Here is a 25,844-nt window from a genome sequence, read left to right on the forward strand (position 1 = left end):
GATCTTATACCATGGGGTCATCATCGATCAAAGGTATATGGCATTTCTATCGTCGTTTAGGAGACATTAATCATTCTGTTTATGTACAAAATTAATTTATTTATTAGAAATAATACGATTTCCATTCATTTTTCATCCATGTTTGAATCGATCGAATAGCTGATCGAAGTTTGAATACTTAGCGGTGCTTGCGGATGTCACACTGGTACTTCCAAGCTTCGGAGACCGTACAAATTGTGTGGCCCTTGTTGCGGCAGTGCTTGTGACAATTTTGGGAACATTTGACTGGGTTCTCAGGGTAAACCGGGGAGTGGTAGTTGTTGTGGCAGTGGTCGTGGAAGTTTTCCGGTCATTTGTTGTCCTGAATGCGAAAGGCGCATATGTCACCGGAGTACTGTTTGGTCGCCCAAAATGATGGAGATAGAATTCGTACAAACTGGTAGTCGCTTTACTGAATCCATTGGTCGGACGAGACGTTGTGCTTTTGGGGTTAGTTTGTTGAGTTATACGAGATGTTTCGGATGGCAATGTTGGTTTCGTGGTCGTGGTCAAACTTGTCGAAGGTTCGATCGTAAGTCGCGAAGTTATCGCTGGCGAGCTGGAGTATGTTGTTCTTTTTGTTGTTTGACGAGTAGTTCTAGTTATTGCTGCACGAGTCGTAGTACGAGGCGTCGTTGTTGGATCATCGAAACATCCGTTGATGTAATGATCTGCATTGCCCTTGCAATACGGTCTGTACACAGCCCAGGCATTGAAACCGTCTCCGGAAAGTCTGGTGTGCTCTTCGAATATCAGTTTCATGCATTCCAGATCATCGGTAATATCGTTGTCTTCCAGATCCGAACACGGTATATTGCAAACCCAGCCTTTCCCGGGAGGCGAGCACCAGTAAATGTCACTGATTTGGAACAATCCGTGATCCTCACTGCCATCGGCATTCAACCTACCGATTGCAGACACGTTATAGTTGGATTCTCTATGGGCAATGCAAACCCAAGTTGCAATTTGTTCGAACGGTAATCTATGCTTGTAGTACAGTTCTTGCGCTAGCTCACACCGTTGATAAATTTTTCCTACCCCTACATTCTTCTTTTTGGTGGGTTTTCTAGTTGTCGTAGTAACCGGAACCAGTGCGTTTTCTCCCTCTTCAAAACATCCTTCCGCCATCCCCGTTGATTTCCCTTTACAGTACGGTTGGTATACGGCCCATGCGTTGAATCCATCTCCGGAGATCCGCTGATGTTCTTCGTAGATGTGTCGCATACAGGCAAGATCATCGGTGATGTCGTCGTCCTCCAAATCAGAACACGGCATTCCACAGACCCATCCTCGACCGGGAGGTGAACACCAGTATTCGTCACTTAGCTGGAACATTCCGTGATACTTTACATCTCCCGGACCTGATCCAACGGCCGCTGTGTTGAAATTTGATTGATACTGTGCTATGCAGGTCCACGTGGCAGCATCCTCAATCGAATAATGGTGCTTGAAATGCAACTCTCGGACCAACTCGCAACGCTTGTATACTTTTCCTTTTGTGATAAGGGATGTTCTCGAAGGAGCACGTGTTGGGGCGGTTATTCCTGGCTTTGGCAAAGCCGAAGTTACGGCTTGAACTTCATCCGATCCGAAACATCCTTGAGCATAATTGGCAGACTTATCCTTGCAGTGCGGTTGGTAAACAGACCAGGCGTTGAAGCCGTCACCGGAAAGTCTTTGGTGCTCTTCGTAAATTGTACGAATGCACTGGACATCATCAGCGATATCGTTATCCTTCAGCTGGTCACAACTCACCGAACATGCCCAGCCATTTCCTGGTGGAGAGCACCAGTAAATATCACTGATCTGGAACAATCCATGATCACCGCTACCATCCGCATTCAGCCGACCTTCTGCGGAAGTGTTGAAACCGCTCTCGTGATATGCGATACACACCCAGGTCGGGATTTGCTCTTTCGGAATGTTGTACTTATGCAGGAGATCGTTCGCCAATTCGCAACGATCGTAGATTTTACCGGTCGATACGGTTCCAGATGTCTTGGTGCCTGGCCGACTTGTCGGGGCCGTAATTCCAGGTCTTGGACGTAGTCCCGTCGTCGTAGGAGTCTGATCGTCGAAGCAATTGTGCACAAAACTATCTTCCCTTCCTTGACAATACGGTCGATAAACCGTCCACGCAGTAAACCCATTGCCGGAGATTCGTTGATGTTCATCGAATATTTTCCGTAAACAACGAATGTCGTCACTGATATCGTTGTTTCGTAGATCCTCGCATGTCACCCCACAAGCTTTCCCCGGAAAGTTGGTTGCCGAGCACCAATAAATATCACTGATTTGAAACAGACCGTGATCACCACTGCCATCCGCGTTCAATCGACCTTCGGCCGAAGTGTTGAACCTACTCTCGTGATATGCTATGCATACCCAAGTAGCAATTTGTCCCTCTGGTAGCTGATATTTGTCCCGAAGTTCCACAGCCAACTCGCAACGATCGTACACTTTACCAACGGGAGTACCGATCACCAGGTCCTCTTTTTTGGACTTGGCTTTTTTCTTCTTGTAGTATGCTTGAAAACGGAGCACTTCCTCGTTCAAGCAATCTCCGAACGACACTCGGTTCACTGGATCCTGACAGTAGGTTTTATGGGTGGGCCAAGCCGCGAACCCATCGCCGATTTCGCGACTGTACTCGTCATAAATTTTTCTCATGCAATCAATATCATCTTCCACTTCGTCATCTCTCAGATCGGCACAGGTCAACCCGCAGATCGAGCTGCTCTTCAAGCAACCGTAAAGATCACTAATCTGAAAGATCCCGTAGTAAGCCGAACCGCCAAATTTTTTGTACTTCAAATTGACAGCCGAACTGTTCAGCTTCGAGCCATGCTCGGCGATACACAGCCAATCGGTGATCTGATCTTCCGGGACTTGTTTTAGCGCCAACTCACGTGCCAGCTCACACTTCTTGTACACCCGGCCGGAGACACCGCACCGATCGAGAAGGATGACAATAGCAGCAACGGTTACGAAAATCAGCAAACTTGCACCGCCAGTAGAGACCACTGCATTCCTCACAAAGTTCATTTCAACGCGAGTGCAACAAAACAAAAAAAAATTATCATCAAATATCACGATTAATGCGCACGATCGCAAATTCAAAACACGTCCGCCGCGCCTTGCTGCTCATTGTCGACTGTCGGTGGTGGTGGTTTCATTCAGGCATCCTTTGCTTTGCGTGCAAAAGTTTTTCAGAGAGGATCACACTCTCGATCATATCAGCAACAGTACTTTCACGTTGCTGATTTAACTAAACTAACTACAAGACTACAAGAGAGAACTGGCGCGACAGGAAACCTGTCCACATGGTAATCCAAACAAATGACCACATTGACAAATCATCCGAACAGTCCTGGCCAAAGGGATGACGTTTGTGTTATAACATGAGACGATAGAATCCATCCATAGCCAGCGTGTCTCTCTTCGATGAGGTTAGGATCGATCGATCTTCACAACTATGGGTGCGAATCATAACAAAGTAAACCTGATTATCGGGAGGTGAATGTGCCTATACCGAAACGGATAGTGAATTGATTATTGATTTTTTTTTTCTTGAAGTGAAGAACCCCCATGTTTTGGAATCGGACGATTATGCTTGAACAGCTCATGATCAGTTGACCTTGAGCTTGAGCGGGGGGTTGGGGGCTTTGAAGTGTTTGTTTTGATCAGTTTCGTATTCACCGGTCATCGCGTTTCCAGGGTGGGAATGATCCGTGTGTTATTACTTTGTTATCGAGTTAATTAAACGATGCGGGAGGGGGGAAATCCTATCTCGACTTTTTTCTCTCAAGCAGTTATCATTTATGGATCTTATCATCCTGCCTCACAATCGTGGGTAATGATAGTTTCGAAACAGTGCGTTGATTGTTATCGGAAGTACACGCTTTACAAAGCGTGGCACGCGGATCGATTAGTGGCACCGGCAGGAGAGCGTCCAATTAAGTGATTACATGAATAAGTTAGCATGGGAACTTAGATAGAATTAGCGCAGTAATAAAGCTCGAACTTTCACAATGATGGGATGATACAAATTACATACATTTTACTTGGTTCATTGTCGTAGAACTAAGGAATCTATTTAAGAAGAAACCACAGAGTTTTAAAACAGAAAAAGTTTCGACACATGAACTAAACAATTTATGTAATAAGCACAAAAGCAACAACAATGTATATTCATGAAAATCACATCTTTCGTGACATCCTATTTATCAAGTATTCATTTGCGAAGAAACGTCACCCGCATAGCGTTTTGGCTACCTGGGCAGCCATGGCCACCAGACGGCTACCAAATTTAATTCAGTGACGGTTTTCAAATCCAATTTGACAAAACAAAGTCGCCTGTATCTAAGTTAGCCGAGCGTTTTCATCTTCTCACCTTCGCTGAAAATGTCAAAAATTTCAATGTGGAAAAATCCTGGTGGATACGGTTGTATCGTTTAAGTTGTATATCTGGCAGCGGTGAGGCAGTCGGTCACCAGAATGTCTGCCAGCCATATTTTTCCAACTGGCAGCGTTTATTCAGCCATCTGGCAGCCATGCGTGTGCAGGCATTAGCTATGGTTAACACCAGTGCGGTAAAACTTCATTTCAATCGAACATTTTTTGATGAAAATGAAATTTTTGGCCGTTGACTGTCAGCATATCCCCGACGACACTCGTCTATCAAAACTGTATCGTAAATTTAACTACCCCTCAGTAACTGGAAATGTGAAATCGAAAACGCTAGTGAATTTTTTTAAACTGGCAGCACAAGTTGATATATTTATTGATTTTGAATAACAGTCACCATAACCTTGGTTACTGCATATCGAAGGCAAGATGAATGTAAACAAAATAAATTTCAGATCGGTTATTATGTTACGGAACATTTTAATGGATTTACCTGACTCGAGCGGAATGTAAAAAATGAGGAGTATGAGTTATGTCTTTTATAAAGCCAAGTTCAAAATTCAGGTCTTGACTTGAAACCGTTGTGTGAAAAGGAAGACATGGAAATGACCGACAACGAGCTGAGCGAGACTAGTGCTCTGCGGTGCCTGTATAACATACGGTAAAATGATTTCTTTGTGGAATTCCACTAGTAATCCTCGAATAGTGGCCAACAAGGTGAAATACTGTTTCCACTTCTGCGCAATCAACCGACACAAAACAATTTTGACACCGGCATATTACACCGAATCCTACTGCCCAGAAAAGCTAGCAGTTGAAGTGTACGGATAAATCGCTGGAAGCAGATCATTGTCCTCGTTCGTTGGTTTCATCCTTAGTTTCAATTAAATTCCGAAAATCGAGTTCATTTAATTGCATTTCTGCTTAATTTGGACAAAGTTGAACACTAATAGAACTATTCCACCGCTTTCAAAACATGTTTATTTGTTTTGGGGTTCCTTGGTAACTAGTCCATAGCAACTTAAACAGTGTTGCTCGAGAAGATTATTTTTATCATTTACAAGGGGTCGCTAGATTTGTGGTAACTGGCGGTGAATCGTTAGCGAACAGTTTTAATGCTGATTTTTCTTCAAAGTGCCTGGTCGTGTCGTCGATATCCCTTCTCATTAATTTTACATTTGTTGCCGAAGCTCCCAGAATTCATCGTCAATTGAATAACCGTACCTAGTCACTTGAAGTTTTGCTTGCTCAGTTTGTAGTGCCAAGTAGTCTACCTGTTTCATTGTCTTCCTTGTCTTCACAGTGGGTAGTGAGCAAGTGTGAATGAATAGGCATAAACATCAACTCGATAACACACAACTCTCTCCAACCATAACGGTAAATAGAGAGTGGCGGTTCTCATCTGAGTTTTCAATTATCACCAGCAAGTTAAAATCGATAATTTCCACTGTTTCAAATGTATTGAAATGTGTTTAGAAATATTAAAAATGAAAACTGAAAGAGAAGAATGTGTGTTACAATGTGAAGTTTACTGCAGTAGAGTGCTCGTCAGCTCGTGCATACATTCGATTTCAATTGAATTGAATGAAGTTTTACAGCGCTGGTGACACACACTATTTAATTTGCTCAGTCGACTTATATCATTATGAGCGAGCATGAAAAATTTTGCATATAAACCAAAGTCTCAATCCTTTATTTGAAAGTTGTTCTCAATGTGGCTCAATAAATTACTTTAGTTCAGTATAATTATTTGTACGGTACTCAAACTCAAAATTCATAAGCAGCTTCGAAATAATACAAATATTTAAAGAAATAGAAGTGGTGAGTTCAATTCTTCCTAATCCATATTCCGCATTTTTGTTATTTCTAGTGGAAATTCGTCAAAAATTGTATCATAGAGAATTTTCCCCTATAATAACGTGTGTAATTTCTGGTAATTTTGTTAGCTTAAATTGTATAATAAGTTTGATTCAGATGCATGTTTCAAATCGTCTGTAGAAAGTATAAACAGATAATAATATTTTGTTAATTTACAACGTATTTCATACACATATTTTAATCAGAAACTTGAATATAACAATATTTCATTGTTCTTTTTTTTCAAATATACTTTAGAATCAAAACTTATACAATAGACACTAGACAATAGACAATAGACAATAGACAATAGACAATAGACAATAGACAATAGACAATAGACAATAGACAATAGACAATAGACAATAGACAATAGACAATAGACAATAGACAATAGACAATAGACAATAGACAATAGACAATAGACAATAGACAATAGACAATAGACAATAGACAATAGACAATAGACAATAGACAATAGACAATAGACAATAGACAATAGACAATAGACAATAGACAATAGACAATAGACAATAGACAATAGACAATAGACAATAGACAATAGACAATAGACAATAGACAATAGACAATAGACAATAGACAATAGACAATAGACAATAGACAATAGACAATAGACAATAGACAATAGACAATAGACAATAGACAATAGACAATAGACAATAGACAATAGACAATAGACAATAGACAATAGACAATAGACAATAGACAATAGACAATAGACAATAGACAATAGACAATAGACAATAGACAATAGACAATAGACAATAGACAATAGACAATAGACAATAGATAATAGACAGCAGGTAGACTCAAATATCAAAATCGGTTACACCAGTGATTTTTTGTTTCAATTTAATTTGTCGCGAATAATTCTTCTTTTTCAAGAACATGTTTAAGAGAATAATGCCGCTTTTCATTTAAAACACTGGTGGCGGGAATTGCTCTGGTTTTAGACTTTCGAGCAGAAATGCAATATTTTGACCGTGTTTTATTGTCATTTCTGCTCGAAAGTACAAAACCGGAGCAATCCACGACACCAGTGTTTTTCAATGAAAAACGCCATAAGATACGTTTACGAGTGTCGGGTCTAAGAAATTTTAGTGCATAGAAGATATAAAACGGTGAGATAGAACAAAACTATGAAATGAAAATACGAAATTTAACATAACTGCTCGAAAAATTGAATAATTGCACGAAAAACTATTAAAACTACTCGAATACATGCTCTAAAAACCGCTCAAAAATTATTCAACTGCTTGAAAAAATTCTAAATAAAACTACTCATCATAAAAACTGCTCAAAACCGCTCGAAAAACAACAACAAAAAATGCTTAAAGTTGCATAAAAACTGCTCAAAAGATTTGCTCAAAAACTGCTCGAATTAGATGCTTAAAAAAACTGCACTAAAAATTGTTTCTCGAAAATACTACTTGGTAAAACTGATCTCCGAAAAACTCTTAAAAATTCGCTCAAAAAACTGCTCGAACAAATGATTAAAAATTTGCTCGATAAAGGTCTTGAAAAACTTATTGTAAAACATTCTTGGAAACACTGCTTGAAAACACTGATCGACAAAACTACTCAAAAAATCTACTCGAAAAACTGCTTAAAAAACTCTTCGAGAAACGGCTCGAATTAAAGCTCAAGATACTGATCAAAAAACTACCCGAATCAAGTGCATAAAAAACTGCTGAATACACTACTAAAAAACTAAATTATTCCTCGAAAATACTGCTTGGTAAAAACTGCTCCCCGAAAAACTACTTGAAATTCGATAAACTTCTTCAAAACACTGCTCGACAAAACCACCTAAAATCAGCTCGAAAAAATCGGTCGAAAAATAAATTCGATAAACTGCTTGAAAAACTACTTCGAGAAATTGTTGTTCGAGAAACAGCTCAATAGCTGCTCATGAAATTGATCGAAAAACTACCTAAAAAATTATTAGAAAAAACTGCTCGATGAAGGGCTCGAAAATTTCTTGAAAAACTTTTTCGAAAGCTGCTTGAAAACACTGCTCGAAAAAAACTTTTGAAAAAACTACTCAATAAGCTACTTGAAAAACTGCTAGAGAAATTGTTCAAAAAATTGCTCGGAAAACTGCTTGACAATATTGTGGGGAAAGAAATTGAGTGAACAACTAATACAGAATTTGAAAACTACTTGAAGAAAATATGTCAAATTTTTTACGTAGAAATTCTGACGCAAAACTTTTTTCCGTATGAATTTTTGACGTAAAATTTCTAACATGAAAATTTCGATGTGAATTTTTTTGACGTGCAAATTTGTGACGTATAAATTTTTGACGATATATTTCTGAAGTAAAACTTCTCGTGGAGGCTTCAATTTATAGTATTCAAAACCTTTCGGACTTTCAGAGCGCTTCTTGAAGCATTCTCGTTAGTCGGCTACCCAGAGCAATAAGCATGATGATGATATTATTTGGACATTTATTAATGAACCACCACTTCTTGTGATGCATCCGGAAATGTAGAAGATTCTTTGATTTATATAAGCAAGAGCAAGGTTGCGGAAAACTTACAACCGAAGTAACCATAAACATTCAGTGATAAAAAAAACAGGCAAGAAATCAACACTAATATTACATAAAAGTCGTATTGTAAACTTATCATTGCATTCAGATCATATATCAGAAATTTCAAATCTTGGAAGGTCTTTAGTGATTTAGCATCATAGTTTACTTGAAATGGTTATATAAATTTGACAGAAAGTGTACAAATATTAACTATTTTTTCGGTATCGCTTTAATCGACCGTTTAACATTTTAAACACTCGTCACCTTGTGAATAGTTCCGGACCTGGAGGTCAGGACAAAATTCAATAGCAAGCTATGGGATTATAAAAATGATTTATTTAAATCTAAGATTGTGAGAATAGATGTTATCATCTTCATGAAAACGATGTGCGTTTCATTTCGGAAGTTTTGACCTTTATTTCCGGTAACTCTGCAGCGAGGAACTGGGGTCCGATATACCCGAAACGAAAATTGTTGGCCATTATGGTTTTATGGAAATATAACATATCTCATTTGAATCTAAATTAGTGAAAATTAGTTCAGTAACTTCCGAAAAAAACGGTAGACAGTAGATAGACAATAGACCAAGATCTTTTTCAACTGGAAATGTCATTATTGAGTATTTAAATAAAATTTAAATAAACCAATTCACCGGTGATTCGAGATCAGGTTATTGTATTACATTTTTTAACGGCCATTTATAGAGCATAACAATCCACAAAACTTGAGGATGATGCGTAGATTTTGAGAGCTGGTCCGAGATAGTTTCCTTACTCTGAGTCGTGGAGAACGGGAAACAACTAAATTTGTAGGTCATATTAATTGATGACTATACAAACTCATTTGTGCTATACTGTTTTCGATTTCAGGTTTCGTAATTGGTGGTCCAAAATTGCAACACGAAACTCACATCAATTTCTCAGAGATAATATGAGGAACACATAATAGCTCGAAGAAGCCAATTCAGGTGAACAAGGTGGATCTGTCCGACCCATTGAGCCTCCTTTGAGACACTCGTGCCGTTTGGGAAGCACTCGTGCAGACTTCTTCGACTCCTTTTCTATGGTTCTAGCCAAACACGCATTTGAAGTGTGCTTGCGTCCGTCTTTTTAGTCCTAAATAAGTATGTAGGATATCTTTGTCATCTGCAGAATCTTTCCGGGTTTATGTATTATTGTTATTGTCGTTTATTTTGCTTGGTTTTAAGCTCCATTTTATGAAGTTTTGACGCTGTCAGTGGCGGTGGGGTTTCAACCATCACGAAACTCTCAAAACCACTATCTCACATTGTAGTCTGCAGGATAAGCAGCCCCATAATATTCATCAAACTGTTTATTTTTTCCGTTTTTTGATTTCGGGAGGGGCCAGCGTGGAACGAGAAACCAGTAAATCAGTTCGTGGTTCTAAAACCTCCAACGAATGTCACACGACCTACCCGATTCATGGACGTAATATTAAAGCAGGCTAGCAGCTAATTAAGCAAATACAATAAAACTGTATTGCTATTGTTTTTAACCAGTCCTCCACAAAATTTATAATAGTACAGGTGATAACATTTCAATGATTCATTGATTTGATATTGATTTTTTTTAAATAAGATTGAACTGAAATTTTATAAATAACATTTCGCCTGAATTCTAAGTACTACTGTGAGCAAGAAATAGTAGTCATAATTTCAAAATTCTTTATTTATTCTTTCAATTATATTTCCTCCCTCTCAAAGTCCCTCTCAAAGGAATCCCCTTTTGCAACATTCTGCACGTTTCGGCACCAGAAATTTGATTCCGCACACAAAATTTAATGGAACTTCTTTGTTGAATAATGTCACTCATTGTAAAAATCGTCGATTGCACTTTTAATACTTCAGAAAGACAGACGTATACTAAACACTAATGAACAACGTGACCAGAGTTGCCAGGTTATTTTTTCAAAAATCTGCCAAAACTCAAAAAATTATCTGGATTTGTCTGGGTCTATTATATACAAGGAAATTTTTGTCGGGCTTCATTTCCAGTAAGCAAAAAAAAGGTCTCCCCACCTATCGTATAGAGGCCAAAACCGTAAATATCTAACGAGATCTGACAATATATAGGAAAATTTGAAACATCTGGTAACATTTGGAAAATCTGGCAAAAGATCTGGTTAGTTTGAGTGTCTGGCGAAACGAGAATTTGCCAGACAAATCTGGCAACACTGGACGTGGCACTTGGCACAGATGTCACTGACAATCATACCAACATAGAAAAAAATTCGACGAATAAGCCCAGTAAATCCGAACATCGGACGCATCGTGCAAGAAAGCTTTTGATTGCGTTTCGAGCTTGCATAGTGTATCGGTAGAACAAAAGAGTGAAGATATACCAAAGCAGAGAGCGGATGTCTGATTACTCAGGTGATGAGATATATCGGGGTTGGATTTCCAACCTCGAACATAGGGTCAGAGTTTTTCTGGCCCTAAGAGGCGAATGACCTAAAGGTTAAAGCCTCTATGATCGAAACAAAAGAATGTTTAACACTCTTTCACACCCTTTCGGGAAGATGTCGGCTCGAAAATGCCTTGTTTGATATTCCTTCGCTCTGTTTCTCTAGCGATGCATAATGTAAACATAAAGCTTTTTTAGGTCGACGCGGTTGATGCAAATGGTGCAGAATTGTCCGATGACGGGCCGATCGAAGCGCTACGATCGGCCCCATATCGTGCTCAATCGGTCCGATAATCGGACCGATGATCGGACTTATGCGGGTCTACAAATTTCACTGGGAGGTGTCCACGCGAAACATAACAGAATTCAAAACTCTTACTGAGTGCTGTTTGCCCACAGTAGTAAAAGGTTTATAGAACTTTATAGGAACTAAAATTATTAGAAATCGGTGTGGATAATGTTCGTTGAATATCCCTCAAACAAAGTATTACAACGAAAATATCGATATTCTATTGTTGATAAAATGAAACATGTTTAGTGTTTGAATTTTATCAAAGTACAAAGGTTTCAGTAATGACACAGCCCGTTTGAACGTATGAGTTCGGGATTGATCGTGGCTGATTTCATACCATGAATTATAATCAAGCTTGATCTATCTTCCCCTCAAATCTCACTAACGGCAGTCAACAGGTCAGTCGTCTGCCTGTTTTGCCTGCACACTTCATCTTCATCGTATGTCGCCTACAGTGCAGCGTAAAAGTGTTCAGTCAAAAAAAAAAACAATCAGTAAGGGAAATGATCACCAATCGAGACGATTTCGCTCCGCTGTGTGTGTGTGTGTATGTGTGTGTGTTCGTAATATACCTGTACTAAACAATTAACGTTGATGGATTTATTTGTCTCTTCTGTCCTCGTGCAAAGTAATTGCTGCTCGTTCATATAACTGTTTTCACGATCTTGACCCCCAAACTTTACATTCAACCAGTTCTTACCCGATGACTTGGTCAATTCAATTAGCCTCCTAACACTCGCCGGTTGATTGATTGAAACGAGGTGCGAATATCACCAATTAGTTCTAAAGCAACGACGTCATCGGTGTAGGTTAGGTATGGACAACCTGTTTAGCCGGTTGCCGGTGGCATCTCCGATTTATTTCAAGTTCCTATCTGCGATTGTATGACATTTATGAGCCGGGTTGTTTTTTTTTTATTTAGGATTTTCATAGCTTGCGTAGTTGGCACGTATGCAGATGTGGATGACCGAATTGTTGCTCAAATCTCGGGCGACGACGATTCGTAAGCTTAATTTGCATTTTTCTGCTGAAGGCAGGTGCAGGTTTTATTTGTACGTATAAATATGCTAATCAATTTAGAATAAACATATGTTTACTGAAATTAATACTGCAGGACATTAGAAGGGTGAAAAAAAAAACACACGCAGATGCCAAGGTTCATCGCCGGAAATTCCGTAAATTTTGATTGATATGAGTCAATTTTGGATACTCACCGAAACACGTCGATAGGTCCAGGGCGCCTTTGTACAGACATCCGTTACTTCTCACGATCGCCTTCGGTATTCGATTGACACAGTAGCAATCATTACCAAACTCGGGACCAATCTCGTTCAGGAAGTTACTATCGGTTTCATAGCGCAGCGCCGGAATGCCTTCGTAGCTGGACGGCTCCACGTACTTGATATCCACAGTTCTGTGAATTAACACAAGGGTTGTAACTAGAATCTCTAGCGAAAGATGAAACCATGTCTATACCAACCTACAGATATCCGAACTGAAAATGGTCATTTTCTGTACACCGTACCGAAACGGAGGATATCCGGAACCATCGGTTCCGATTATACGATTGCAGGCAGCCGACGATCCCAGTGATCGATTACTCCACCGGTCCACGGTGCTATGACCGTTCCAGGAATCAATCACATGAGTTAGCAGGGCATCTTTCGTTCCGGTATTGATCGTATAGACACCGTCATCGGTCATATTTTTCTATGGGAATAAAAAAAAACACAAAAAACGCAATTTAATAATCGCATTAATCAACTATCGAATTTACACGTACATGATGGAAGAAGGAGAACTTCATCGACCCGTCCGGCATCACTCGAATGGTTTTGGTGTTGCGCTTCTCGATCTCTTTGCAGATCGCCTTCGCAATGCCGATCACATTCACGCAGAACGGTACGCCCTCGAACAGGAACTCCTTCGGTGTGGTCCGCAGAAACATGGAATCCGGTCGGCCAAAGATACGGTTTAGCTCGACGTTGATCAACCGCAGACTATCGTAGGTTTCGTCTTCGGCAATTTGCAGGATGGACTGCGTGCGGCATGGATACGGATGACAGAAATGATAGTGCGAATTTAGGTTAGTGACGTTTTTATTTATCTGTACTACACTCTGTTTGTTTGTTAGGTGCTCTAAGAGAAAACGAGCAGACTGGGTTGCAATTATATACTAAAATAAATGTAGGTGAAAAAAGGAACAGATAACATCTGCAATTCACAGAATATTCATTTGCGTGATGCAATTAGTCATTAGTGATTTTGAAGTGATTGTAATGTGCTACAGAGATGTACCTGAAACAGTGGAATAAGGAAGGTTGGTGTCCCAAGTAACAAATTATGTTGCGGCAATTTATTTCAGACCATTTTTGAGGCTTGCAACAAAAATGCAACAAAAACTGGTCACCGTAACATAACATTCTACTAGGGATGAGCCCAAAGTTGTCACATTAGTCATTACGTTTGGGAAAATAATATTGTTTTGTCTTTCACACAGTGAAAAGTTGTTGCAAAGTTTGTTAAATCCACTATAGTTATCGAGATGAAACATTTTTTTTTATAATAATTTAAAATATGTACTTATTCCAGTTTGCATTCGTTGACTATATTTTTTGGTTGAGCTTGTGGTCTACCATATCTGGTACTTTAAATTGATGTTCAAGGGATTTTATTAATTTGAGCAATCTTAGAAATTAACCACAGAAAAGGGGGCAAAATTATGATCGACTACTGAAAATTTACACACATTTTCAGTATGACAACATCCTAGCACTCTTATTGAGCGACCAAATTAACTCAAGACTGATTTTTAAGAAAGAGGGCATGCATATTTGCATGAAAATTTTTAAAATCGTTGTAAGTCGCAAACTGTTATAGGTAGAAAATGGTGTCGACAAAGAAGTCCTAAGAAGCATTGAAAAGAAAATAATTTAAATTTATACGAAAAAATCAAATTAAAAGAAAGTTTTCTTCATTTCGAAAAATAAAAATTTAAGTGATTAGTGTAAATTAAAAAATAAAGAAGTTATAGCTTAAACCACTTTTAGGCATTTTCTAGCTTCAAGTTAAACTTAAACAGCAAACCTCTTTGTACTAGATCAGGGAAAACGTTTCAAAATCGTTCTCAAATGAACAAATATGCAAAGGAAAATGTAAATAAATGCATCAATAAATCAATAACTAAATAAATAATTGAACAAACAAAGATATGAACAAACAGGTTACTTAATAAAAAGACAAAATAATACACGATTAAATGAGTGGGTAAACAACCAAAAAATTAACTTAGTATATAAATACGTATAAAAAAATCAAAAACAACTGCATGAAAATAAATGAATAAATAAATAAATAAGTAAATATATAAACAAATAAATTGATTATTTCATAAAAGAATTTTTAAATAAATAATAAATAAATGAATAGATAAATAAACAAACAAATAATTGAGTAAATATATGAATAAATGACAAGTTATTAAATAAATAAATAAATGAAAAAATAAATACACAAAAAAACTACTTATTAAAAGTATTACTAAAAAAAAAGATAAATAAAAATTAATTATTTGATGAACAAATAAAGAAAGAAAATAAATTATTTAATAAAAGAACTATTAAATAAATAAATAAATAAATTTATAAATAAATGCATAGACAAATAAATATATAAACATATAATTAGTTACTTCATAAAAGAATTATAAAATAAATTAATAAATAAATGAATTGTGAAATAAACAAATCAATAAATAAATGAATGAATGAAAAGATAAATTAATAAATAGATAATTAAATAAATGTATAAATAAATAAAAAAGGAAATACATAGATAAATAAATAGATAAATAAAAAGATGAATAGATGAATCAATAAATAAATAAATTGATAAATAAACTATTAAGTGGATAAATAAATGAATAAAAAATTTAATAAACAAATAACCGAAAGAATTGTAAATATATAAGGAATGAACAACTACATGAACAAATAAATCAATAAATGAAACAATAACTAAATAAACAAATAGATAAATAAAATGATAAATAAATAAACGAATAAACAACTAAATCTCTAACTAACTAACATATTTCATAATAAATTAGTTAGTAAATAAATAAAAAAAGAACAATGAACAAAAAAATAAATAAATAGTAGATAAAAAATTAAGGAATAAAATAATAAATATAAGGACAAAATATTGAATGAAAATGAATAAATAAAAAGTGCATAGATAAAGAAATAAATGAATAAATACATAAAAAACAAAAGGCAAAGTCTTGATATTACATTCTTTTTATGGAATTCAGTCCTTCTGTTTTAACAGACTTCGCAGCCGATTCTTAGCGTTCAGAATCATTGCGTGACTAGTACTATTAATTTACTGATACTAAGAATCCTTCCAGGTCGGGGGTTAAACATACGACAACTGGCTTGTAAGACCAGCGCCCTGTGCATTGAACCGTCAAACCGAGCATTAAAGAATAAATAAATAAAATATTATATAAAATTAAGTTAATAAATAATTGCATAAGCACACGAATATATAAATAAATGGACAAATAAATAAATAACTGAATATGAAAAAAATGAATAGAAAATTAAAACAAAAACAAATAAATAAAGAAATACAATAAATGAATGAATAAATAAATAAATAAGTTGATATATAAATGAACACAAAAACAAATGAATACTGAAATAAATAAACAAACAAAAAAGTTAAGAAATAAAAAATAAATAAATTAATAAAAAAATATTTTAATGAATAAATAAATAGATAAACAAATATCTAAACAGATAAATAAATAAATTAATTAATTAATAATTAAACTATTAAATTAATAAAATAATAAATTAAAAAATAATAAATTAATAGTTTAATAAGTTAATAAATTAATAAATTAATAAATTAATAAAAATGTAAGTAAATGAAGAAATTAAAATGAATGGAAGCGGGTCATATCAACGAAAGTCATTTCGCCAAAGTCGTTTCGCCGAATGCCATTTCACCGAAGGTCGTTTCGCCGAATAGGTAATTTCGCCGAAAGGGCCATTTTGCCGGAAGGGTCAATTCACCGAAAGGGTCATATCTCCTGCATGTTATGTCTCCTGTATAACTGATGTGGCGCAGCCACGTAACCCAAGCCAAGATGGCTCGGCGGCACAAAACCGCCAGTTGAGTCGGCCACCGACCCGCCGTCGAAAGCGACGGCTTCTTGCATACAAACCTGTAATCGCCTTGTTTGCCCGGTCTACTCAAAGCTAGGTTTCTTCGCTTTAGTTAGGTCCGAACGAACGGTAGCGAGGTCGGACAGCACATGAACCAAAACGATGTTTTCATTTTCACTTAATAAACGGAAAATACCACCTACATATTACTACCTATACAATTGCTTTGATGCTTAGTAGCTAATAGTCAAAAAGTTTTCTTGGGAACTACCTTCTGAGGTTCATGTATCAATCTTTATTCGAGAGTACAGGTAGGTCAACAAAACGGGCGTTAACGCTATCATCTTTCGTTTGTCTTTAATTTAAATCAATTCTAATTACGATTTCAAGACGATTTCAGGATTCGGCGAAATGACCCTTTCGGCGAAGTGACCCATTCGGTGAAATGTCATTCGGCGAAATAACCCTTTCGGCGTAATGGCTTTCGGCGAAACGGCTTTCGGCGAAATGACCCTGATCCAATTAATAAATTAATAGGTTAATAAGTTAATAAATTAATAAAAATATAAACTAATAAAAATGTAAGTAAATGAAGAAATTGAAATGAATAAATAAGTTCAAAATAAACAATTTAACTGTTGAATAAATAAATAAGGGAACACAAAAAATAACGAAATAAGACGCCAAGTTAAGTGCACAACTTCCCCAACCTATAGATTGCGAGTTCGAGACGCACTTATTCATCATTTTTAATTCTATCATCTATTTTCCGGCCTGTGTTTTCGTAGGAGAATACACACGAATGTTTTGATACGATAATGTTGTAAATTGTCTTAGCTTCCTGTGTGACGTTTTTGATCGATTCATGTCGTCCAGTACTTACCCCTAGAGACATCTATTGTAGTACAGCGTAAACGATGTTCTACACCGATTATATCAATTCGCACAGTCAGGTGTTTTATTATATTGGATTTTGTGGATTTAGTGTTAGTTGAATAAGAAAAATTTATTGTAAACCATTTAAGAATTTTTCGATTCTAAACCGAAATTGCTGAAATTCTCTCAGAATCGTTGGCTTTCGTATTAATGTAAAAGAGTTTCGAAGTCCTCGAATAATTGAAGTAAATGTACTCGATATTGGTAACGATCATTCGATTATTTTACAAATGTATGGAATGAAAATTTAATATCAACAGTAAAAATAAACATACCAACAACGACTCTGTCAGTATGAGGGTTTTCTTGCGCCGTACCAGCCGCGGTCAGTGTGAACTCACACCAGTTCGAATGGCGTCTAAAGTTACACTAGAGAAATAGTGACATCGATGGAGAGATGAGTGCAGTTGGAGTTCTACTGTATTAGCTATGAACTTCCATTGACTACGAACATAAATATATGAAGCTGATACATTAGTCCGCCACCCGAACTTGGTGATGGTTACACACAACGAATATAAAAAAAACACACATGGAATACGGTGAAGAAAGAATAGAACAGAAAGCTAGGAAGCGCCCTAACCAAACCGTCGACCGATGGCACTTCGAACAAACTAGAATAAAGTGGAAATACCGAACAACAAGTACCAGAAGCCGTTTGAATGGATTAAATGAAGTAAAACACAAGACACAATGTGGCAAATAAAAAAAAAGAAAAGAAAACACAAAAATAGAAGAAACAAACGTTACTTGGATCGGCGTCGTTCGCTCTATAATTCTTTTGATAACTCTAACTACTGGGATTCTTTCGAGAGTATTGTTAACATCGGACCGAAAATTTGTGATCGTTTCCTTTGCTTGGCTATCGATTATTTGTAATATACTCTGAAATGAAGATATACAAATGAAATAGAAGGAAATATAAACACAGGTTGTTTGGTTCTGAAGGATATGTGGCGAAAGATAGAAAGCCGATAAGCGCGAGTCGTTTCCGAAACGAATGTGTGAAGCAACCTTTTTGAATATTTCTTTATACAGGACCGTGAAAGAGAAAGCTTTGGATTTCACCTACCGAATTGACAGGCCTTTTAAAAAAGTGTGGGCGGACAAGTGACTTACATTCATATGCATATTAAGCACCGTCAGTTGATCATTCTCCGTCAGTGGATAGGATGATTCAGCATCAAATACGTACATCTGTTGCTGTGAAAAGTGTACCTTCGATCGGTCCCTGCTGAAGCGAATGTTGTCCTTCTGGCGGTATTGGCTGGAAGCAGGAAATAAGTGTACATTACCATTTTCAATGTTTTTGCTTGAACTTACAAATAGACATAAGGTCCAATTTCAACGACTCTCGGCCGTTTTCCCATCTGCACTTCGTACGGGTTAGTGACATTGAAGATATAAACCTTAAAATCTAACGGCTGAGGTAGCGATTCCCAACGTTTGAACTGCGGTGTTCCTTGGCGAAGCTCCGTGTTCTGAAAAAGAAAGAAAAAATAAACGAGTGGAATGAGTACCAGATAGCTAAATACCAGTGGCAAGCAAAATTCCCTGACCAACATATGAATGTTCCTCAAGGTCTTCCCATCCTGCAACCTTGCCCCTAATGTCTGAGGGAAGTTCGACATTCGACCGGATTGCGTGACAGTGAAAAGTTTTCCAGTGGTTTATTTTATTTGCTTGTTCTTGCTCCGTACCAGGCGGGTTAATGTCCTCGTGGTGGTAGGCAGACGGCATCGAAAGTGGGACAGATTCCGATAAGACGCTAATCGATCGTTACGTCGTATCGCAGGTCGGAGGTAGTGTATTTCAGGGTTAGATCCATTCTGAACGATTATCTGACAGGGCCAATTTCGGGCGTGACGAGCATGTTTACATATTAAAATGTTGGAACAATATTGATCCGGTTGGTCAACCGTTTTTTTTCTTTCAATAAACCGAGTAAACAGATTAATAAGTCAAACAATGTCGCGACCGCTCCATAATTAGTTAGTGGAGCTTCCCTATTCAAGAGACTGATGATCCGTGAGGGCAGCGATGTTATCTCACCGTACTTACGTTGTTTTCGTCTGTTGATGCTTCATAGGAAAAAGCTCTCTGATGAGCTGATTGTTATCTACCTTTAGGCGATATGCGTGTTGAATAGCGAAGCGAGTGCAGTGACATGAAAGTTTGCTGTGAGTTCGAGAGGGTGTAAAACGCTCTATTCATTCTAGGATTGATTGGGACATGGTTCGTCGTGCGTTATCCGAGTTCACAGGCTCGTACAGAATCAGTGGATGTTTTTTAGACAGTAGACTCACACCGATTTCTGAAAATTCAAATTTTTTCCAAACTTGCGTCAAAATTTACAGTCTTTCCAAACAACCAAATCCGAAACCATTCATCACACTTCACTCTATAGCACTTTAAATTCGTTCTAAAACTGTTTTCATGAGTTAGTATACTTTTTGAAACCAGTCCACAGATATTTGAATACTTTATTTGGCATCCATGTAGAGAATATACACGAAACCAGAAAACTATTCAATTTGGAAAATTTCATCCAATTTCGGTGTTTCGTTCAAAAACCTCATTCTAAAGATAAAAACGGCTCTAAATAGTTTCCAAAAAAACTCATATACTGGGATGAAGGATATATCTTATCCAAACTTGTAATGTTTTGCTTATTTAACTGTTGGATTTGACGCACTCCGATTCCGAATCAAATCTGAATGGGTAAAATTTTTTCGTTCGGATTTACATGTGAAATTCAGTGTGAGCTCCGAATAAATGAGAACTCCAATGCAACAACCGATTCTAACCGATACGACACTAACCGAATGAATAGGAAATCTGTCGGAGTTGAGGAAGCAAAATCAAACTAAATTGTTAAATTGCTTTTTTTCTCCGATTTTAGCTGATTTCCATTTTTATTCGAAACAATACTGTAGTTTTACAAAATATGTTAATCAAAAACTTCAAAATTTCCGAATATGCAAAACTATCCATAAACTTTTTCTTTTGACATTTGTTGAAAACCAACAAAAAGACCTACCTTAGTCTGTATCGTTCTTTAGCTGGAGTGTAATAAAATGGTGTAAGTCGACTGACTTTTACATTAACACATTCACAAATAGAGCAATAAGCAAGCAAAAATATTTATGGACATTCATAATGTCATAGTCAATCTAGTTGATAAAAAACTCAAAAACAAACAATCGAGTACGAACTCATTACTCAGTTCGTCTGGGAGAAAATGTGAAACTCAATCAATCAGAGTCTACACGGAATTGTGCTAAAATAAATCGTCCGAAATTTGTTGACCTTTATTATTATTTATATTATGTTTTTTTTTGCACGACAGTTTCTTTGGTCGAAAAATGTATAGAATAATTTTATTACTCGAAAAGATTTGTCAAAATACTTATGCAATCCGTGCATACGCGTTTTACCATTTCCGCCGCCTTGAGCTGTGGTAGGCACAGTTCTACAGCAGCATCGAGTTGGAAAGCAAAATCTAAATTCTAAATAAAGCTGATCTAAATCCTAGCAGCCTCACGACCGGTACCCTATATAAAGACAATAACACACTAGTCTTGTCGCTCTATATCTAGTTTCCGCTCAAGTACTGGGTGGCGAAAATGGCAAAACACATATGCACGGATTGCATAAGAATGCTGGTTCGAGTCCTACCTCCTACCGGCTGCTCGGCCATCCATGGAAGTTGACCATCAATGTTAACTTCCCTCTCTGAGCAGCCTAGATAGCCGTGTAGTGTCGGTAGCGGTTTCCCAACTGCTAAGAATAACGCTACGGTCCTCCTGTACCGGTGGTATAAGTCCACCAAACAGGTAAGCCGTGTGGCATCCGGCGGAATTATTTTTTACCAAGAATTAATCCACTGGTTTCCTATTCCATGTCGTAAAAGGCCACAAAAATAGGAACTCCTAAGTCAAGGTGTATTTCCGTGCCGATGGCTGAATGGCTGCAGGAGGTTAAACATTGCAGTCGTGAACGGAATATCTTGGGTTTTTCCCTTACTGGATACACGCAATGCTTAGCAATCAACTTCTTTGATCATCGCTTCGGCAGGCCAGAGATTAGAAAGCTGAGTGTCTGTGGGTGTCCTCAAGGTGGTGTACTATCCCCACTTTTATGGAACCTAGTCGCTGATAGTTTGTTAAGGAAACTTAATAACCTTGGATTTCCGACTTATGGTTTTGCCGACGATTGTCATATATTGATGACCGGTATAAGCATTAACACTCTCTTTGATTTAATGCAGCAAGCCCTGCGATCTGTTCAACAATGGTGTTGTCAGGTTGGATTGTCTGTAAATCCGGGCAAAACATCAATGGTGCTGTTCACTCATCGTAGGATAATCACAGGAGCTCGTTCGTTACAGTTCTTCGGTTCAGAGGTCACTGTGGTCGATCAAGTTAAATACGTCGGGGTTGTTCTTGACTCAAAACTGAATTGGTCTGCTCACATTGACTTCAGGATTAAGAGAGCTTGTATGGCTTTCGGCCAATGCAGACGAGCTTTTGGAAAATCATGGGGACTCAAACCCAGATATATTCATTGGATCTACACAACTATTGTTAGACCAATTTTAGCATATGGTTGTCTTGTATGGTGGCAGAAAGGAGAAGTCGCGACAGTTCAGTCAAAGCTAAATCATCTCCAAAGGATGGTCCTAATGGCGATGACAGGAGCATTCACGACAACTCCTACTGCTGCTCTAGAGGCGCTACTGTGCATTAAACCACTACATGTGTTCCTAAAACAAGAAGCATTATCTTGTGCATACCGTCTTAGGGTTACAGGGCTTTGGAACAGTAACCCATTAGAATATGCTACCAGTCACACTCGCTTGTGGTCTCAAATGGTTCCGTGGGATGAGTATTTACTCGCTCCTAGTGACCTAACTCTCACATGCAGTTTTCCTTTTAAAACATTCAATGTGAGCTATCCTCTTCGTTAGGAATGGTTGTCTGGTTGTCTGGAACGACAACTTGATGAACACATAGTTTGTTTTACGGACGGTTCTCTGTTGAATGGTCGTGCTGGTGCTGGTGTCTACTGTCGTGAAATGAGGCTGGAGCAGTCTCATTCACTTGGTAGATACTGTACTGTGTTCCAAGCAGAAATCTACGCAATTCTGTGTGGAGTACAATCGGCACTTCAGCAGAGGATCTGTGGCAAACGTATTTATTTTTGTTCCGACAGTCAGGCAGCCTTAAAAGCACTCAGTTCGAATGACTCACGGTCGAATCTAGTGATCGCATGTCGAACTCAAATTGAAGACCTCAGCATTTCAAATGCTGTTTACTTCATATGGGTACCCGGCCATTCTGGTATTACTGGAAATGAATGGGCTGATGAGTTGGCTAGAGCTGGTGCAACGAATGATTTCGTTGGTCCTGAACCAGCTTTACCACTTTCAACTAGTTGGATAAAGCACAAGATTCGTTCTTGGGCTGCATCCAAACATGCCAGCTACTGGCGCAGCTTGCAAACTTGCGCTCAGACAAAAGCATTTCTACCAGATTTAAATCTGAAAATGTTAAAGTGTCTACTGCATTTCTCCAAGCATCATTGCAGTATTCTGGTCAGAGCTCTGACTGGACATTGCAAACTCAATTATCACATGGCTACTATCCAACGTGCTGAGTATTATTCGTGTGATTTGTGTGAATGCGATTATGGTACTTCATATCATCTGATATGTAACTGTCCCGCATTGACGCAGCTACGTATCCGGGTTTTTGGTTCTCCATACATGGTTGAGTCTGTGTATGCGGAGCTAAAATTGAAGGATATTCTCTCGTTTCTCACCCAATGTGGTAAGGAGCTATAGTCAGAAGGGTTCATCGTTCTTCCTGGAGTGAATGAATCCCTTCTGTATTCACCTTAAATAGGGCTTGGCAGATTGTTTGGCATCCTCTGGGGGGTACCGAATTTACTTCTGCTCGTACATACTGCGAGTCGTTCTGCATTCTTCCGGGAGTGCAGAATGGTGTCGCTTTTGTAAGATCTCTAAATCCTCTCGGGGGTTGGAGGTTTTATTAACAGCAGACTGTTCGGGACCTCGTAGAGGTTCAGAATTTCCTTCTGCTTCCACTAAATGTGATCCTCAGCAGATTGTTCAGCATCCCTTAGGGGTGCAGAATTTACTTCTGCTTTTATGTGTTTTTGTGTCGTCAATTTTTCCCATCCTCCTAGTCCAACCCTCACCATTTCCTTTCAATCCTTCCCTCTTATATATCGGGAAAATGATGCTAAAAACAAATTGATGGCAAGGCACAAATCTCCAAATATCAAGGGGAACGTGCCATTTGAGCCAATTTGTTCTGATTCCTGATCCTAGTCTTGTCGCTCTATATCTAGTTTCCGCTCAAGTACTGGGTGGCGAAAATGGCAAAACACATATGCACGGATTGCATAAGAATGCTGGTTCGAGTCCTACCTCGTATCTTTTTCCAAAAATTCATATTTTCTGTGAGTTTCTCATTCATTTGGCTTCTTCAATATAAGTTGCTTCTTAGTCATTGCAAACTGAGCTAAGTTAGTTATAGCGACTTTACGTCAACCGAACTAAAAATATATAAATAAATTAATAAATCAATAAAAAAGTGCTATTTGGTATCTTGAATAAATTACTACATTGCCAACAGAAAATTATATTAAAATTCAAATCGTACGAGAAAATTCGAATGTTTTAAAATTCTTCTTGAACAGAGACACATTTTATCCGAACACGCTAGAGCTAAAATTGGCTACACATTGACATTTCAACTGATAAATGGCCTTGTGGAAATTGCTGCATGTATAGGCATTGATACTATCTATATTACTGAATAAATAAGATCACGCAAGCATTTTTGTTTCAACGTGTCTGATGCTTTGTAATCCCTTGGCTGTATTGTAGTGTTAGATGATTAGATTAAAGCTTAAACTTTTTTCTCCAAATTTTTGGTAAGTAAAATGAATTCGCAGTAGGCGTGTGCGTCGGATGCAAAATTTGTTCGCTCTTGTAAAAGTTCTAGAAAAGAGAAATTTTTCCACTTCCAAGTCTACAATTAGCCATATATAAACGTTTTAAATGGAAGAAGCTGTCGAAATTCGTAGCATATGGACTTGTGGCAAACGTTGTGAACTATTCGAGACCAAAGGCATTAAAATGTACGATTCAGACGGTCCGCCTCTTTCCGTCACCGTTACCGGAACGTCAGCGTTATAACTAAATATTCGTTTATTTTTTTCTTTACCGGAACGTTCACACGTTCCGACCGTCATGACGCTACGTGACGGTGACGTTATGTGTGAAAGGTGCAAATATTTGAAAAAAAGATAAGTTATTTGCACTTTTATATAAAAAGTGCAAATAACTAAACTTTTCTTTGATCGACAGTTTAGCCAGTGACAGTGATCAAGTGTGATTAATTAACGTATGCGCTTGTCGACGTTTCGCCTGACACTTGTCAGTAAACTCGAGTTTTGCGTGTTTGGATGAAATACAAGATCAATAAAGATTAAGAATCGGAAGGGAATCAAAATGATTCTTGATTGTTTTTTTTTCTTTAGAATTTTCAATTTGAACTAGAGGAATCTTTTTTCATAATGAATAAAACATTAATGCTATCATCAAAATCGCATTGTGTGGCCACGAATCGCAACGTTATGCTCTCGCAGGCAAAACTTAAAGACATACATGTATTTGCCTTCCAGCGTAACTTGAACATAAATTTGGCATCAAGTGGGTGCATACAGAAATCATGAACACTAGCAAAAGCTATATATAATTTGAAATAGTTTCATCAAATGCAAAACAAATACAAATTATGGCGAACAGAACCTAAGAGCTACTTGTTGTGAATAAGGATCGATCAAATGTGGCGCTTGATTACACATTTATATTGAAGTATAAAGAAGGATTAGAAGAGCGGTTCTCAAACAAAAAAAAAATGATCCAGCAATATTAGAAGAAAACCAACCCATTACTTTCATAACATTGTGCCAGAAAAAAAAACCAGCGATATAGACACAACATAGTCTCACATATCATTACCCAGCGGGAGAACAGAATGTAAACACGATTGACGGGGAGAAGCCTTGATTCTCATATATAAAGGCTATACAATCACTGTGAAAACCGACTTTTGAACCGAGGT

At 37.6% G+C, this 25,844-nt stretch overlaps 2 protein-coding genes across 3 annotated transcripts in view; both read right to left on the minus strand.

The window, feature by feature from the left end:
* Positions 1-25,844, minus strand: part of LOC131434909 (sensory neuron membrane protein 2) — a 64,277-nt gene that overhangs the window by 973 nt on the left and 37,460 nt on the right. Inside the window, exons 2-7 of one of the 2 annotated variants that reach the window (XM_058602172.1) lie at positions 19,009-19,166; positions 18,805-18,952; positions 18,436-18,570; positions 13,359-13,613; positions 13,056-13,285; positions 12,790-12,989 (exon numbers count right to left, since the gene is read on the minus strand). In XM_058602172.1, the coding sequence (XP_058458155.1) occupies positions 12,790-12,989; positions 13,056-13,285; positions 13,359-13,613; positions 18,436-18,570; positions 18,805-18,952; positions 19,009-19,166 (1,126 nt within the window). The remainder of the gene's footprint in view (positions 1-12,789; positions 12,990-13,055; positions 13,286-13,358; positions 13,614-18,435; positions 18,571-18,804; positions 18,953-19,008; positions 19,167-25,844) is intronic. The other variant, XM_058602173.1, reaches the window with a different exon arrangement.
* Positions 74-4,173, minus strand: LOC131434908 (uncharacterized). The gene has a single exon (XM_058602171.1). The coding sequence runs from the start codon at positions 3,082-3,084 to the stop codon at positions 133-135; it is 2,952 nt and encodes a 983-aa protein (XP_058458154.1). The 5' UTR covers positions 3,085-4,173; the 3' UTR covers positions 74-132.

Source organism: Malaya genurostris, chromosome 3, assembly GCF_030247185.1.
Source record: "Malaya genurostris strain Urasoe2022 chromosome 3, Malgen_1.1, whole genome shotgun sequence".
Lineage (NCBI taxonomy): Eukaryota > Metazoa > Arthropoda > Insecta > Diptera > Culicidae > Malaya > Malaya genurostris.